Source organism: Apiospora phragmitis, assembly GCF_038363925.1.
Source record: "Apiospora phragmitis strain CBS 135458 chromosome Unknown utg000006l:1.0-5683423.0:1.0-5690449.0, whole genome shotgun sequence".
Lineage (NCBI taxonomy): Eukaryota > Fungi > Ascomycota > Sordariomycetes > Amphisphaeriales > Apiosporaceae > Apiospora > Apiospora phragmitis.
Window position 1 is genome coordinate 635,498 of NW_027117404.1, and position 19,474 is coordinate 654,971.

At 28.7% G+C, this 19,474-nt stretch overlaps 1 protein-coding gene across 1 annotated transcript; it reads left to right on the forward strand.

Moving 5' to 3' along the window:
- Nucleotides 1-15,147: 15,147 nt before the first annotated feature.
- On the forward strand, nt 15,148-16,259 carry PG994_005489 (uncharacterized protein; the record flags this gene model as incomplete). Its single annotated transcript, XM_066856898.1, has 5 exons — nt 15,148-15,333; nt 15,417-15,487; nt 15,586-16,034; nt 16,086-16,206; nt 16,256-16,259. 5 exons carry the CDS (start codon nt 15,148-15,150, stop codon nt 16,257-16,259), a joined length of 831 nt encoding a protein of 276 aa, XP_066716167.1.
- Between the last annotated feature and the right edge of the window lie 3,215 nt (nt 16,260-19,474).

A 19,474-nucleotide genomic window follows, 5' to 3' on the forward strand; every position in this document is an offset into this window, starting at 1 on the left:
TAATATATACTTAGACGTTCGTTTCGTTACTTTTATAATGTTTTCCCCTTATAAAAAAGGCCGCGTACAGGTAGCCTAATAAGGGGCTAACCTTGCGAGTACCGATCGCAGTCTATAATAGTACGGATTATATGTTTTTTAGCTCCCTCGTATAGGCTTATTTTTATTATTAAACCCTCCTTATAAAAAAGAAGATATTTAAATAAGAAAAAAAAAAAGAGAACGAACACTAGAAAACTAAGCTAATAAGATATGAGAAAACTTTAATAGTTTAATTAAAATATTGTACTACGTAACGAAATCGAGAATAAAAAAGGCTACGATTTAAACGGTAAAATAAAATATATTAATATACCGAAAAACATAAATATACTTAATATACGTACGAAGCGTAGTATTTAATAGCTTAATATTTTAAATATTACGGTATAAAAACGAGACTCTTTATTTAAAAGTTTAATGTAGTTCGTTTATTAAAATTTAATTATAACTTAAATAGCTCACGTTTAAACGTTAACTATTATAAATAGTTCGAATAAAATAAAATAAAATAGATTATAATCGAAACTCTATATCTATTAAGAACGATAATTATAATAATTAAGTTAAAATAGAATCTCTTAATCTTTAAAAACGGAATTAAATCTATAAAATTATATAACCTTATATAAATAAGAACTTTAAAATAAGTTATTAAAAAAAGGAACGAAACAATACCTTTTTAATTAATAGAGTAGAATTTAGCGAGAAATAGCTAAATAATCGACGTTTTAACTATTACTAAGGCCCTCGTAAGTATCGATTAGTAGTTTACGAGCTAAGATTTACCCACGCTAACTCCCCCTTTTTTACTATTAGTTACCCACTTAATACTATTATTATCGAGCTAGACTAATGCTAATCTAATTATTATTAAAACTTTTAACGACGCGGAAATAGCTAATTAATAAAAGAATAAGCTAAATAACTTACTCGCGAACTTAAGTAATAACTCCCTTAAAAGGATAGCTTAATTATTTAAACTTATAAATAACCGGATATAGCCGCTAATACTTAATTTAAACTACTTCCCTTCGCTCCGATTTAATATAATTAATATTAGTAAGTTCTTAAAAAAGTAAAATGATTATATTAAAAAACATTATATAAATAACGAGATTTAAAAATAAGAGCTCTCTTTTAATATTACTTATAAAGATATAAAGAAATCTATAAGGACCGTTATTAAGGATATTATTACTTAAAATAAAACTATTACCTAAATTAAGGAGTATTATAAGCGATATACGCTTTTAAGATTTTAATAAGAAACGCTTCAAAGAGTACGAAGCCGGCTTTACGGTTTATATAGCGGGAATAGTCTTCGATTACGTCCGTAGGCATAATAAGAAAATAGCGGAATTCGATTTTGAATAATTTTACCACGGTAACGATAAAGATAAAATAATAATTAATATATTACGCCGCGTAGATTTAAAAATTAAATAATAAGCTCTTAATTTAAAGCTAAAACTTTATAAAATAATAAACTATAAAGTTATTAATTAAATATTTTAAAATTAAGTAGAATTAAGTATTCGTTTAAACCCCGATATCGACTTTTACCTCACGCGTACTAAAAACCGAAAGAGCCCCTACTAACCCGAAAAACTAACTTATACCCCTCGAACCTCATTATTAATTTAATAACTAATTAGCCCTAGTAAGCTTAATAACGTTACCGCACTTTTATTAAACGTTAATATAATTAATGATATAAGAAAAGTATTAAAAAGAATAAATATTAATTATAATATAATGCTATAATAAATTATAATATTTTAACGTTAATTAATATCCTTTTTTAATAATATTATAATTAATTATAATAACTTAATTATTTTATTAAACTTAATCGATATTAACGTAATAAGTTATAATTAAATGAAACCGTACTAATATAATTCTCGACGACCTATATATTAAAATCAAAATAGGATTATCTTACCGAATTATTTAATAAATAACCGCGAGTATTAATAAGGTAGTTATTATTTTTATAGCCTACTTAAATAGAGAGTAGCGGCCTACTCGCACTAAGTATTAATTAAAAACGAGGGAATTCTACACTATAATAGAGACTTTGCTATATTTAAGATTAAATACGTTAATAAGAACCCTTTAAGTAAGTTTATTTTAAATAATATTATATTCCGATATCGTAACGTAAGGAATACTTTTTTTTAGCCCTTATTTAAATAAATAGCTTAAGATATAAGACCAGCTTTTAAATATACCGTAAAGCAGGCGAGATATTATATTAATAAAGAAAAGATTAATATATTCGAATAATAATGACCATAATTAATACGAGAAGGATAAAGCCTTTAAGAGATCTTTAAACGTTTAAATTAAAACGTACGAATAATTAAGGTATATAATTAATTCGAAATACTTATTAGAGTTTTTATAATTAATATTAATAACGGCCTTTATTTTAAAATTAGTTTCAATTATAATTAAATAAAAAAGGGAGTAAACGACGAAGAATAACGTGTTATAAACGCTTTTATACTTAATAATATTATATTAAACGTTAATAACCTAGCCCTTAAAAAACGGAAAATTGAAAACGATAAGAGTATAATATTTATAAAACTAGAAGCCGAGCCTATTAAAACCGACGGCGCTTTTAACGCCAACCTAATAAAATTCTAAAAAGAGAAAATTAATATTAACTTTCTAAAGAAATTTAATTTTATATAAAAGGAAATAATCGCTATTAATAAAGAATCTACTTTATTATATTAAAAATAGCGAGCTTAATTATTAATAAGTATAATAAGATTTAAAAAACTATTAACGTTTATATAAATAAAGCCGTCTATAGATAGAAGCGTACTTATTAAAATTAGATTAACGTACTTTAAATTTAAAGCTTATAAATTAATAATTTAACGTTAGAAGCACTGGCTATAATAATACCGGAGATCGCGAACTAACTATTTAATCTTAATAACGGACTCTTAATTCTTTTTCTCATAAAGAAGATTACCGTCGTAAACGGATATAATAGCGATATAGAACGTATTAACGAACTTATTAATACCGAAGCCGGAGTCTATATATTAGTTAAAAGTGATTATAAAAATAATAACCTAGTAATTATAAATTATAATTTAAAAATTAAAAGGTTTATTACTTTAAAAAGGAATATTACAACCGTTAAAATAATAATAAAAAAGATATAAGTAAGAAACTAATATATTTAAATAGTTTTATTTATAGTTTTTAATACTTAGGTATTTTATCGGCTTATTTTTAAATAGAACTTTACACGATAAACTAATATAAAGATAAGCTACTTAAAAGATAATTTAATAGCGTATATTATAATTATCGAGGAAGTACGTTTAAATATACTTATTATCTTTATAAGTTATACTTATAAAGCTAGACTTAAAATTAATATAATCTAGTTTAAGCCGGGAAAAATCTTCTTATTAAAAGTTTTAAGCGTTTTAATAACGAGAAAATACTTAAACTAGTCGATAATTAAAAATATACGTTCTTTAAACTAGCTATATTAGTTATATTTATTCTAAAATTAACGCTAAATTACGGCCTCGAACCCGGAAAAACTATTTACTATTTTATAACCGATAATAACGTTATTAACATATTAAATGAATTAAAAAGTATTATTACGGCGTAGCCGATATCGCCGAAAAATAATTAAGCTATATCGTTACTAATTAAGAACTTATTAAATAGCCCTATATTAAAATTCCAGGTTAATACGATATATATAAAAAAGGGAATTAAGGTCGAACTAGTAGATAATGTTTTTATTAACGGCGACACGCCTGATAAGAACCTCGACTAGAAGGCTAACGCTTTTCGAGGAGTAGAAGCATCTTATGAGGAACTAAACCTTTTACGGAGGGACGTACCTTTTATAAAGATTTAGTTAAGGTTTAGCCGTAAACCTCGAAGATCCCGCTTTATTAAAAAATAGTAAGGCGAGCTTTAAATATTACAAAATAAAGAGGACTTAATTAAGTAAAAAAAAGAAGTTTTATTAAAAATTTATTATAAGCGGGAATAAATATTAGCGTAAGAATTTAATGAGGTTAGTACGATTAACTTTAAAATATTACCTTTATATACTATCCCCGTCGTTTTTTATAAGGCCTAATAAGCGAAAAGAGTTACGATCTTTAGATTATTACTTTAAAAAATTATTTAGCTTTTAAAAAAGAGAATTTTAATAAGTATCCTTAAAGAATTATACTCTTTTTATAAGGATAGTTAGTTTTTAATATTTAAAAAAAAATAAAGACCTATGTTTTATAAATTTAATAATACGGTTTAACGGGGTTACTATTCGAAACGCTTTATTACTTAAAGTATATAAAGATTTCATTAAAAAAATACTTAATAAGCTCTATTATTTCGTTATTTAACCTTTTTTAAAATACGACGAATATTTCTTCATTAAGTAAAGTCGGCCCTTTATTATTATTATAATATTAATCGGCTTATTTTAATTTATTAAATTTCTTTTAAAAATTATTAGCTCCTCGGCTTATTTTTAACGAATTATTAAATAAATTCTATAAAATATTTTATGAAGCGTGGCCGAGTTGTTTTTTAATAATATTTTAATTAAAAGGAAATGTTTTTTAAAACCTATTAATACGTTTTAAAATATTTAAAACATATTAACCGGGTATTATTTAACCTCGATTTTATAAGAGTTTTTATTAATGCCGTTAAATTTAAGTAATATAAAAAAGTAATTAATATTATTAGTTATATATACGGATTATATAGTAAATTATTTAACGAGTATAAAGTTATTAAGATTACGAAGTAATTAAATTATTAAACGTTAGGGGAAGTTCGGTCTTTTTTAAGTCTTATTAAATACTACCACTTTTAAATCCTTAATTACGGAGTTATTATTAAACAGCTTTTTAAATTTAATAAAAAGGATTAACTATTCGTATAAGGTTATAATTAAATAAATACGATAACGTAATTTAAAGAAATATTTACTACCGCTTTTTATATTATATTATAAAATTATATTAGTATTAAAATATTTTTCTTTCGTATCGATATTTATAGGGAAGGTTAAGGTATAAAGTTTAGATAGTTTATTTAAAAAGATAAGAGAATTATACGTGTTAAATCTAAAGAAAAAATTAGGTTAAAAGAATTTTACGACGCTAGTAAAAAGGAATACCTTATAGTAGTTAAATTCTTTCGCCGGATAAGGTTTTACTTATTCGGGGCGATATTTTTATAAAAAATAAATATTAAGGTTTTAATTAATTAAATTAACAAAGGATTAATAAATCTCTTATTTAATACTTAATTTATTAAATAGTTAATATTTATTAGGTTATTTACATTTAAAATTAAACACGTCTTTAAAAAAAGAATATTATCGCCGACGCCTTATTTAAAAAGAGGCTAAGAGAGTTAAACGGTTTTAATAATCGTTAGGAAGGCGATATCGACGAATTTTTAAATATTCGTTTTAATATTATAAACCCGTTTAATCCTATTCCGGTGTTAGAGCCTAGACTTAAGCCCGAAGGTCCAGATCTGATAGACGAGGTAGAACACTTCCTCTAAACCCTTTAGATACCGACTAGGCTCTAAAAGGACAGCTATGGAAACCTGGGTAAACGGAAGAGTTTAGTTTAGAACGAAGGCCCTAAAGTTTATAATTTAAGGAGGAGTGCTCTTTAAGAAACCGGACAAGCACTTTGCGGCTCGACGAATAGCGCGTTCCACTGATTAGAAACTCTTATCTAGAGACATATTTATAATGAGATGGGCCATAGAGGGAGGGACGCCTGCTATCATCGAATCTGCGGACTGTACTGGTGGAAAGGGATGTACCAAGACATCAAGAAGTGGAAGAGCCAATACCTAGAATGCCAGAATTCCGAGGAATCTAAGATCGCGGAACCTGTTCTTAGCTCAGTGATCAGTGATATCCTCGTCGTCTGGGTCATGGACGTCCAATATATGCCCCCTTGTCGGACGTATATTACGACGGTGGAGGCCAGATGTCAGGGGTCCGGATACCTAGAATGCAGAGCCCTGAGCGAAGTCGACAGCATGAGCATTGCTAAATTTCTAAGGGAACAAATCGTTTTCCAACATGGGCTGCCGATCAAGGTCATCGTCGACGGAGGGTCTGAGAACAAGAAGGAAGTGCTGGACTACGCAGAGCTCCTGGGATTCCAAGTTACCCATGGACCGCCGTACCACCCACAACGACAAGGACAGGTGGAAGTCGGCCATCGTCCCATCACCAATGGCCTCAAGAAGATCACCAAAGGCACAGGGAAGAACGGGCCAGATTTCGTTCCTGCTATTGTCTGGGCTGACAGAACCTCGGTGCGGCGTTTCGGCCTGAGCCCGTACGAAGTGGTTTACGGAAGACAACCGATCATTGCGGTGGAAAGCTCACTTCCCTCCTGGAGAGTCCTAAATTGAAACATCGGTGGACAGGAGGGCTTGCTACCAGGGTATGTAATATATTTTATTACGAATTATTACCTCTTATAAATTAGAATAAAAAAGCGCCTTATATTAATTTAAAACCATAGATAAAAGATTTATAACGTACGAAAATAAAAGAATATAAAAGAAAATAATAAAGCTTTTAATTAATATTAAAAAACTATAAATAAATTACATATAATATTATAAAAGTTTTAAACTATAATATAATTTTAAAATAAACTAAAAATTAAGTTAACATTAATATAATATATTATAAAGGTTTAATTAATAAATACTACTTTAAAAAAGGCTTTTAAGTAAATTTAAAGTATATAAAGTATATATTATTATTAAATAATTTAAGTCGAACGTTTTAATAATTATATTAATTTAAAGCTGTTTTTAATAAGAAATTAAGAATAAGCTTACCGTTTTTATATATAATAAAATCGAGACATTAAAAAAACATTTTTATATTAATCTATAAACTTAATTAAAAGTATAAATAAACTTAAAAGGATTATATTATAAAAACCTTTAAAAAATAATTATACAGCTATTTATATTATTAATAAACTTTTTTATTCTTTTCGTTTTAAAAAAAATAACGACGACAAACTTAAGTAGTATATATATATATATATATATATTAATTATTAAAAGTTTAATAAAATTATTATTATAAACTAGCATTATTTACCTTTAATTAATAACTTATAAGATAAGTTATTACACGTTAAAATCTTTTTAATATTTAACCTCTTTAACGTATATAACTTAATTTATATTAGTAATAAAAAGGAATAAAAATCGTATTAAACTATATTATTTAATTTAATTAATATACTAGTTAGTTCTTAAATTATAATTAACTATATTTTACGAGAATACTTTAATTATATCTTAATTTACTTTATAAATAAAAAGTAATATAAAAAGTATGTAAAATTAATACTTTAAAAACTATGGGATATTAATTTATTAATTATATTCGTAAAATACGTAATGCTTTTTAAAGAAATTTAAATTAAACCTTTAAAGATTTTAATAATTAAAGAGTAGCTAACGCTTATAAACGTTATAAAGTTAAGTTTTTTTTAACACTAGTTTATTATTACCGGAGTTTTATACCCGGAATTAATAAAATCATAACACGTTTAATAAACTTAACAAAAAAACGAAGTATTTTAATATAATAAAAGTGAAGCCTTTTATAATATAAAGGAGCGAATTTTTAACGAATTAATACTTCGCGTAATAAACCTTATAAGTTTATTTTAAATCGAAACTAACGTGTTAAATTATACGATGAAAAGATAGCTAACTTAATTAAATAATACCGAGAAGACGCACATGGTCGTATTTATTTTTGAAAAGTTAAATAAATTAAAGCTTATAAAATATAAAGACATTATTTTAACGGAATAATAAAACTAGTAAAAATTCATATTAATGCTAAAAACTTTATTATATTTATTATTATTAAAGAGTTAAATAAATAATAAATATAATATTTTAAACTCCTTTTAAAATCAACCTTATTACTATTTATTAAAAAAGTAATAAAAACGAGGGCGTCGATATATTAAGCTAACGACTCGATTATTAAAAAAAAGTTGTTTTTAAACTAAAACTATTTTAATAAAAGATTAAAAAGAAAACTTTGTATTATTATAATATATTCGAGCTACGTACTAAGTATAATTCTATAAAAAATACATTTAAAGGTTTTTAAGAAATAAATAACGGCTTTAACTTTATTAATTAAATATAAAACCACTTATATATAATGAATAGCTTTATTTAGCATTATAATAAAATTTTTATCCTTAAACGATATTAAAACAGATTTATTAAAGAATTTTACGAACACTTCGCGTATAGATACTAAAGTATATTTAAAACTTAAAATTAAATTATTAAGTACTTCGATTATAAAAACATGAAACTAATTATAATTAAAATATTTAATAAATATAACCTTTAGAGAAACGTTAAACTCGTTGAATATAGACTATATAAAAGAATTATAATTAATTTTACCGTTAAATAAAATGTAGAAAATAATCGTATTTACTTTTATTATTAAGTTATTTTATTTAAAAAAAACCTTTAATTAAAGTTAATCACGATAACGTTTTAATAATTATAAATAAACTTACGAAGTGTATTTACTTTTTATTATATAAAAAGTTTAATAATATTTAAAACGTAGCTTACGCGTTTTATTATATTATTATTAATTAATTTAAGTTATTAAGAGTAATTAACGTATTAAATAACTATATAAGCGAATTAACCACTTTTTAAGATTTAGTATAATAAAGTATATAATTTATTAAAATTAATCGGAATACTTATCTTTAGATACTTTTATATTATTCTAGTAAGTGCGCGTATTATGCCCGGGCTCTCCGTAGATTCTATAGCGTTATAAACGCGTCTTAAACGTCCTCGTATAACTACTCCTTTAACGCGATTTATTTTATAATTATCGATTAATATTCTTTTTTTTAAAATTATAGGTCTTTTTTAGTTTATATATAAAATAATCCTTTATTTTATAGCCGTTCCTTTTTTATACGGCGGCGCCGGTTAAGTATTTTATTCGCCTTTTATAGTGCGCTTACTTCACCTTTTAAAAGAATAAGCCGATATATAACATGCGTTATACCTTTCGTAATTTAATTAAGTTTAATTAAAATTAATATCGGAAAGTTATTTTAATACTATACGATTCGATTTTTTACGTATTCGGTTTAAAATTAAGTTTTAATTAAGTTATTTAACGTTTTTAACTCTTAAGGTATAAATAAGCCGGAAGAGGTCGCCGGAGGCGTCGACGTATATAGCTTTATATTTAATTATAAAATAATAGATTCCGGATTATACGGTATAAATCCTATACCTCGGAAACCTCCCTAAATATTTAAAACGGTAAAAATCGATTAGAATGCGTTTAAGAACGCTGGTAAAAAGTCTTCCTTTAAAATATAAATAATATGCGCCCGTATAAGACCCTCGATTTCTTTTTCGTATAATCTTTTTAAAGTATAAAAATAGCCGATATTAAAAAGTTAAAGCTTATATAATAAATAAAAGAATATATAAAGTATAATAATCGAGTTCTTTTTATAATAAAGCTTAAAAATTATCGGATAATAGCTCTTATAGCCGTTAAAGATTAATAGGTAATAAATATTTTTTATACGAAACCTCGTATATTTATTAAAGTATCGAATCTAGTCCTCGCCTCTTTTATTCATAGTTTAACCGTTTTTAATAATTACGATTACTTAATCCTTCGATAATAAGCTATTTTTATATTAAAAAAAGAGGTACGTTTACCCGGTAAATATAATATACGAGAGAATAGCGTAATCGTATAATCCGACGCTTTAAATAATTATAACTTATTCCCGGTTTCTTTATTAAATAGTTCTAGGCTTCTCTTATTAATCGGAGGTTATAACGATTATTTTAAATAAGATTTAATTTATAAAAAATCCGGTTTTATTAAAGTTATAAATATCCTCCTCTTTAATCTTATAATTATAAATTATATTTTATACGAAATTAAACTACGCGTAATACACGTCGAGATCTTTATAAAAAACTCTTTAATAATCGATTTTTCGATTAAAACGCGTCCGGGATGTCTAATTACCGTCGTATAAAGTTAAAGGCTTAATTAACGCCGACGCGTCCCGCGTTATATAAATTAAATAATCGATTCGCTATATCTTCTATTTTAATTAATCGGGCAAAAAACGATCGCGTATTTAAATTAATAATATATCGAATAATTAATTTCTTTTTAAAATTAAAAAGCTTTTAAAAATTTATAGAAATTTTAAATCTTAATTAAATTCCGCGTCGTTAACTGCGTAACGTCGACTTTAAGATATAATATATCGCTATAATTTTTCGTATACTTAATTTAAGTTATTTTAAAACATTTAAAGCGTTAAATTAAACTTTTTTTCTTTATTTTTTAACTCTATATTTATTAAAAGAGAAAAGTTAGTATAAAATTAATTATAGGAAAGTTAATTAAAAATACGCAGCTCGCTTATATGCGCAGCTCGCTTATAAGGTACGTTAAGTAATAACTTTTTATAATTAAGCGTTATATTATCGTAAAAAAAATTAATAATATATTATTTAATACGTTAATAAAAATATTTTTATACCCTCTTTTATATAAAATATTAACCTTAATATTTAATAAACGTTTAGATTTTTTTAATAGTATAGTCGAGGTATAGGTACGAAATGAGTTATTTACCGATCCGTCGGGGAAACTATCCGTTTTCGAGTTTTTTCGCGAGGTGCTCGATATAAGCGTTATATATATACGATATTTATAAAAGGGTAAAGTAGACGTTATTTATAAACGAAATATAGAAGTCGTTATTTACGGCGTAATTTTTATTAACTTTTTAATCGAATTTTATTAAGATAAGTATTTAGCGTAAGCGTTTTAAGTGTAGGTAAAGAATACTCGAGATAGTTAACTATTCGTCGATTTTTAAGTTTTAAGGCTTAGCGATTTCGTTTACGAGCTCGTTAGTTAATATTTTTTATAAATTATAAATAATTTATAGGTTATTTTTATTAATTAGTCGTTCTTTCATTATTATTATTAAGGTTATTATATATTAGGGTAATATTTTTACGTATTATTATAACGTTTCGATTATATCTTTCTTTAATTACAAGGGCTTTAAAGAATTATCCGGTTCCTTTTCTATTTATTAAATATATAGTGTATTTATTATTATAATAAGCTATTTAAAATAAGTTACCGTAATTAATTATAACGTTATTTTTTACAATTATTATTATAAAGGTATTCTCGGTTTAAGTAACGTTAATATATCGTTTTTTAAAAACTTTTCGAAAATCCTTTTTTAAGGGTCGATATTTTTAAACGTAATACCCTTATTTTTAGTAATTATAATAATTAACGTTCTTTTTTTTTTATTCTTATCGTATTTAATAACGTCGAGATTTATAGGTTCGTTATAATAGCTATACGTAGTAATATTTTTAAACTATATATTAATATATTAGCGTAAGCGTTTCGTATTAGTTTAAACTTAGTTACTCTATTATTATAGGCCGCCTTATTTCTCGTAACGGTGTTTATATAAGCGCGTATTAATTTTAATAGTGAACTCTATATATGAAAAGAAATAGTCGGGGGTATCGAGTTAGCTAAGCTTGTTTTTAATTTCTTCCTTTAATTTTTAATAATATAACATATTTTTATAATTTTTATATAGTTTAGACGAGTTATAATACGTCGGAACTCTGCGGTATAAAAAGCGGCTAACCTTTTTTATTTAAAAGTTTTAAGTTTTTTCTCGTTTTATTATTTTTTTATCGGGGTTTTAGAGCGATCTAAAGGCGTTCTCAAAGCTGTCGTAACTTTTAAAAATCCGTTATATTTTTACCTAGGATAGTTTAATTTATTAATCGTTTTTTACGAGTTTATTTAAATAAGGTTTAAATAAGGCGAGCGTTTTTCCTTTTAAAAACGAGGCGGCGTAAACGACTCATTATATAGCGTTTTAGAACATTCTTTTATAAAATCGGTAATAGGCTTTCACTTAAACGAGGAATTTTGGAGATTTCCGCTCGTCTTATCGAAAGGTATTAACGTATTAATCTTTATTCCCCTTTTAAGTATAATACGGGTCTAAATAATATTAATAATAATGCGGAGGAGCCGTACTTCTTCGCGTAACTTATTAATATTATAAAATATATATCCTAGTACTTACTTAATTAAGAGCTCGTTATGCTCTTTTTCGAGTTTTATATAATAATGTTAATAGTTAACGTTCTTTTATGTGAGATATTTAATACGTTTAATTAATTATTATTAAATAAAGCCGTCGCTATTAACCTCTATAACAGTGTCTCGTTAAGGAACGCCGAGATTAGTAATAAGAGTCTTTTTTTATTAGGCAGGGTATTTAAGTCTAGGTGTAAATATAGTTTTTATAAAGCTATTTTTTAAACCTTTAAATAATAACTCGTAAGAATAAAAGTAATTAAAATATAATAAAGGCTATCTAGGTTTTAAAAAAAAAACCTAGTAAGTCGTATTTAGGTTTATATTAATAACACAAGAAAGTATTTAAACGTGCGATAAAAGAAACGCCCTATCGTTATAATAAGTAATAGCACTTAGATCGTAAAATACTAATAAAGGTAACTTAGCGAAAATATTTATATAATAGAATTATTAAAGCTATTTACTTTATTAATAAGTTAAATTAATATTTAAATTAATTATTAAAATAAAGAGTATTTATATAAAATATATAAAGAGTTATTTATCGTTATATATTTCGTCTCTTTTTTATTAATCTCTTTTAAGATCGTACCGTCGATTAGTAATCTCTTTTTCTAGCTTATTTAATTTATTATAATCCGTCCGCTCCTAATATTTTTAAATATATTATCGCTTTATTTTATTTTTACGTAACCTAAATTAGTTATCCGTCTAGTTCGTATAGTCCTAGCTTATCTAGGCCTAGCTGTCTAGTTTATCCTAGTCGCCTGATATTGTCGTCGTTATTTTACCCCGTGTTCTTTCCCTAATAACTATTATCGCGTTTTTAATAAATAAGTCCGTTATTATTAATACGTTATAAACGTTAACTAAGTGGAGCTAGCTTATATTAAATCTCGTATATATTCCGAGGTATTATAAAGCCGTGTCGAAAGTGGGTCTAAGTCGTATAGTTAAGCTAGGTTATAATAAATACCTCGTTTAATAAAAAGTACTTATTAAAAAATAATAGATAAAAAGTTAAAAAATACTTAAAAAAATATTAACGAAGACTTTTAAACGTTTAAAGCGTAATAACCGGTATATTAAAAAAATCGAGAAGAAAGAAAATTTTATAACGTTTTAATTTATTATATTAAAACTACCGTTAATTTATACGATTATAGCGGCCTTAAACTTTTAATGCTTTTACTTTTTTAATTTATTTAAAGAATAAAAACTACGCTATATTAACTTTACGCTTTAAAAGCGAGCTATTGTTTTTATTTTTATAAACGAATTAAATAAATAATAGCCCTATTATTTTCTTTTAATAACGTTTTTATAACTTAAAAAACCGCTCTCTAATTAAACCGTCTTCGCGCTTTAAACTATAATACTACTTTTAAGTTTATTATAGAATTAATTAATATAAATGTATTCTTAACACTTTATAATACTTTTTATTATTACGTATTTTTACCTTTTAAGAATATAACGAAAATACGGTATAACTTCGAAATTAAAATTATTAAAAAAGTAATAAAATCGTAATATAACTTTATTATATAAATATTTTTACTTAATTACGTTTACTATTATATTATAAATTAATAATATTATTTATTATATTAATAAAGCGTTTTTTACCGTATTTTTAAATACTTTATTATATTATTAATATAAACTTAATTATATTTTAATAATTTCTTTTAATGCTTAAACAGCGTTTATTATAAAATTAAAGTTAAGCGTAGTTTTTTATTTTTATAATAATAATATTTAAAAAAAAACTATAAAAAGTGAAAAGAATAAGTTTAAAAAATAAAGTTTTATAAAAATAAAAAAACTTTTTTTAGTTAAACTTATTAATTATTTACTTATATAAAAATATATATACGTAAATAAATAAATAAAAGAATTATAACTATATAATATATATCTCCCCACCCCTCGGTTGAGGTCTAAAATTAGTATACCCACTACGTACCCTAACCGGAGCATGGGGGGGCGGGGGAGTACCCTCCGCTTCTCTAATACACGTACTTGTGTGACCAGGAATCCTGTCTGTGATTCTAGCGGGCTTTCGGCTGTCGGGATGGGCCCACAAAGCCAGCAAACCATTCCCCACGTGCCTGCGTGCGGGCGCAGCATGTCTGCAGCATGGCCGTCCCTTTCTGGTCCCTAAAATCTGGAAATCTCCAACCCAGAAACCCAACTCAAAACCACACACCCTGGAATGAATTACCGGTTTCTTATACTGACCCATTGCCATGGTTTTCCTATTACACTGAAGGCCCGATATTGTGATCATCCGCTTGAAGAGAACCGCTGGTCTACGTTGCGCATATTTACCCACCAACCCGTACGATATTGAGTTGTTGTTTCGGGGTCCAGACAGGGTTGCGTACGCACTCTGCGCCGGCAAATTCCTTCGCTCTGCCGTTCACTGTATGTAGTGGTGTGGTGAGGTGGTGCACATGCCGCCACGCTGCCAAGCTAGGGGTCTAGGGGTCCTAATCATCAGGGTCTCACTAACGCGGCCCCGCTAAGCCGGACCTTTTCGCCTTTCCCCAGCGCATTCTCTACAGTTACAGCCAAAGGGTCAAGCCCCACTCCATGCATGTTTCCCCCTCCGACCTCGTGTTACAATCAAGGGTTGAAGTCTAGAACGCTTCGTCGCTCCGGAGTTACCTCCGTCTAGGTGGTCGCGTCCCCTCCAGGGTGAGAGATATAAGCCCTCCCAGCTGGCTGTGGGAGACCATCGTCGTCATGTCTTCCACATCTCTCGACTGTGCCGTGGGTTGGCTAGTGCTAGTACGATCGATACGAGAACAATTACTTCACCACCGACAATGTCTTCTCGAAAACAAGACATGAAGCAGGGGGCCGCCCAATCGGCAAAGCCCACTGCGGACGGCTCGGAAGAGGCTGTTCAGCTCGCCCTTCAGGAGTTGCGCAGCATGGGCCAGCGCTTTCGCACAGCGTCCAAAGAACAGCAGGTTCTGATACAGGCCACACATGTACAGTGGGCTTCCATGGTACGCACACCATTGCATTGAAATGGGCTCGTTCCCATTTACTGCTACCTTCACGTCTTACTGACTACGCTGATGCCGTCAAGACCGATGCACCCACGCCGGCGCCATACTCAAACGTCGGGCATACCTACTTTGCTAGGCAAGAATCAGTTCAGTCAAGTGTGAGCGGGCTCGAGTCTCATGTTAGCACGCTTGGGATTGACCCCCCCAGAGGATTTCATGAGCTGACCGGTATAAGTGATGTTCGGGAAGTACTGAACGGTCAATGCACGGAGTCGGTGGCGTCAATAATCACCTCAACGTCCACTTTTACGCCCCTTGCTGCCGGCTCGCCATCCATACTGCCTTGGCCGGACTCGGATACCCTCCAAAGGGAATCGCGAGCTTTTTCAGTTGCAGCGGCAAGCTCTTCCACATCTTTACCGAAGAGCAGATTGCCTATTACCAAAAGGCGCGACGCTCTGGGCTGGGTGAGCAGTCCAAGAACTACGCGACGTGCTTCATTTCTGCAGTAGCGGCGGTGGGCCTGCAATATCTACCGGATGGTGTGGACATGTCGGCAGAGCAGTCTCTGTATGCCGTCGCTCGACACTACTATGACTTCCTTTTGGAGTTTAACCCCTTGGAAGCGATGAAGGTTTGCGCCCTATTCGTGCTGTACAACATCTTTGCCAGATCCACGGTAGCTCTGGCCTATATCGGTTAGTGCTCGTCATCGGCTGCTTGCCAGGAACTCTCTAACACGGCTACAGAGGTTGGCTTGAGCCTATGCCACCAGTTTGGTATTGACAAGCCCGCGAGCTCGTGTCGAGGAGAACAGGAGCAATGGTGTGAATACCGACGAATATGGCGGACGCTTCTTTTCTTCTCCCGGTACGTTCACAACGGCAAACATGTATCATTCGAGCTAACATATTTTCAGTTAGCTTGCTTCTTCACTCGGCTATGTATCAGGGGACGACACCCTAGTTCCCGCCATACCGGTAAATATACTCAATCCCATCCCCATTCTGTACTATTGACTCGATGCTAACAAGCTGTAAGCTGTCAGAGTTTGAACTGGGGAATCCATTGCATATCACTCAAGGTCAGTCGGCATATCTCCCACCCAACCATTGAGCCATCTAACAACCCTTGCAGTGGCCCAGAATGAATTGGTCAAGATCTCCTTATTGAAACTACGAATCATTCGCATGCAGGGATGCCTTCGGCGAACATTCTGTACTGTCAGTAGCCTCTACACGGTCTGACTTGAATTCCTGGTACAGCAATCTGCCGCAAATAATGTCTCTCTCCAGACTTTCTCAGGATACCTTACCTAAGTATGCCCGGATGATGATATACAATTTACACCTCCTCTATCTATGTGCTATTATGCTACTATATCGACGTGTAGCATCTCACATTGTCCGTCTCAGTCGCGACGCGCAGTCCACTTCTCTTCAGCAGCAACAGGAGGGACTGTTAACGTATAAGCTAAAGCACCCCTCCACGGACCACCCCTTCGCGGACTAGAAAACCCACTAAACACACCCTTTTAATTCAAGTCATTTCTATAGCTAAAATTAGTTAGGATATGCTATTTTCTAGTATTTCTAATAATAATATAGTCCTCTGTTTTCGTTTTATCGTCTTCTATTCCCTCTGTATCGTTCTGCGGCGTGCTTAGCACTTTAACGTCGGTGGATTCGTCCTTAAATACGACCCTACCTCTTAGCCTCCGTTTAGCTCATAGTATATTAGCTATACGAATAAATCGCTATCCCGGTGCGATTCTTACCTTTTAATATATTTTAGTAGTTTTCTTATTAACTTTAGCTTAAAAATAATTAATTTAAGCTTCGAGGCTCGCGATTCTATTAATTTATTTATTAAAGGCCTTACTAGCTTTATAAATAAAGAGTTTTTAAGAAAAGAGATTAAAATTAAGGTTTATAGCGGCTAGTTTTCGACTATTATTTCTTAATGCTTAACTATTAAAAGGTGTTTAATAGGTATTAGGGTTAATTCGGTAATTATAATAGGATAGAGGAAACATCGTACGTCTTATAACTCCCGGGCCCTTTTTTTTTAATTTCTTTATAATATCCTATATTCTCGTAAAGAATATATACGAGATAAGTATTAACTTTATTCTATTACACCTATATATTATTAATACTTAAAGATCGATATATTTTTATAATTTTAACGTTTTTATAACATAACTTACTTATTAATAATATCGATTTCGAAAAAAAAAGGGAGAACTTTTATAACCCCTAATCCTCTAAATACGACCGTTAAAGATAGCGAAAACGAAGGACTAACGAATCCCCCTCTTAAAGAGAGAAAAGAAAAGGAGGTAAGAGCAGCTACGGATATTATTAGCAATCCCTTATTCACTATCGGGCCCGACGCTCCCCCCGACGTACCCTTAAAAGTACGCCTTCGAAAAGAGCTCGACTAATTAAGGCTTAAACGGTCGTCGTTTAAAAAACGCCTTAAAAAAGTTAAAAAATAAGCTTCTTAATAAAAAGATAGGGACGTAAAAAACCTTTTATCCTTTTCGAACCTATCGGGCGGCGAGGCCGATACCCCCTTAAAATCGGAGAGGTATAGCCTAAACCTTACTAATAATTTATCCTTAAGTAGCGATACTAACGGAACCTTATTGGTTAATAATCTCGATCTAAACCTTAATAAATTAATTAAGTTTTAATATAATTAATTTAATTTAATTTTTATTAAAATATAATAAAAAAGCTAGGTTAAAAAGTTACGAATAATTTATAAAACTATTTTAAAATATTATCGTAACGCCCACGTTAAAATTTTATACGTATATAATTAAATAATTTAAGAAATAAAATAATAATTTCGTTTAAAAAAATAATACGCCTTTAAATATAAATCGAAATAATTAAAATATTATTAAATAACTTTTTTAAAATAAATACGGGCGGTTATCTAAAGCTTTATTAATAAAGCTGTTATAATTAATTTTTAATTAAAAGAGCCGTATTAACTTCTAAACTAGGATCCGCGGTAGTTTTATAAGTATTTAACCTTTTTAAAAAGCTAAGTCCGCCTATACTCTAACCGGGAACGTATATATTATTTCTTTAATAAGCTCTTTTAACCTTTATATTATAATATTATAAGTTATTATAATAATATTCCGAAACGACGGAATAATATAATCGATTTAATAAATAGAAAGTAAAAGATTTTATTAAAATCAATAAAAAAAAGGAACACAAAAAGCCGAATAATAATAACGCCCGCTAAGGGCTCGCGAAGCTACGCTAGTTCGGATAATCCGGAGCCCAGGGATTTTAAGCGTAAGAGGTAAGGCCCGCCGAATTATAAAAAGAAATAGGACGTATTTACCTTACCGTTTTATTTTAAAAACGCGTAAACCGGACCGGCACGGAACGGTACCGCGGGTTACTCGAATTTAAACTATATTACTTATTATTAATATAATAAAAAAGGATATTATATTAATAAATATTTTATTAAAAATTAGGTATTAATATAATAAATTTTAAAAAACGGGAAAAGGTTTTAAATAAAGGTATACCTTTTTCGAGTAAAGATCCTTTTATAAAAGTATTTAAAACTTTACGAGTCCTTATTATAATTATTATTTTTTTATTACGTATAGTATTAATTTCTATTTATTTTAATTTAAATACGTATTTTAATATAAATATAATTAATTATATTTTCGCTTTATAAATTAAATTATTTTAAACTTTTTTATAAATAATATTTATTAATTTTATTAATAATTTATATATCTTTATTTACGGCGTTTATTAAATAAAATTTAATCTTATTAATTTTTAAAAGGTTATAAAATAAATCCGACGCTTTTACGTTATTATCGACCGGGATTTTCGTTATAAAAATACCCCGGTCTTATTATTTTATAGAGTTATATAAAAGCTAAAACTAGTTATCGATACGGAAAAAACCGTTAATAGTTTTTTATTAACGTAATTAAAGTTTAATTTATAAACCCTCGCCTTTTTTATTACGCCTATAAAGATAATACTTTTTATTATATTATTATATCTCCGCGAAAAACGGTATAAAAGGAGGGAGAAACGCCTAGAGAAAAGGCCTTACCCTTTATCCCTAGCTATATCTAATA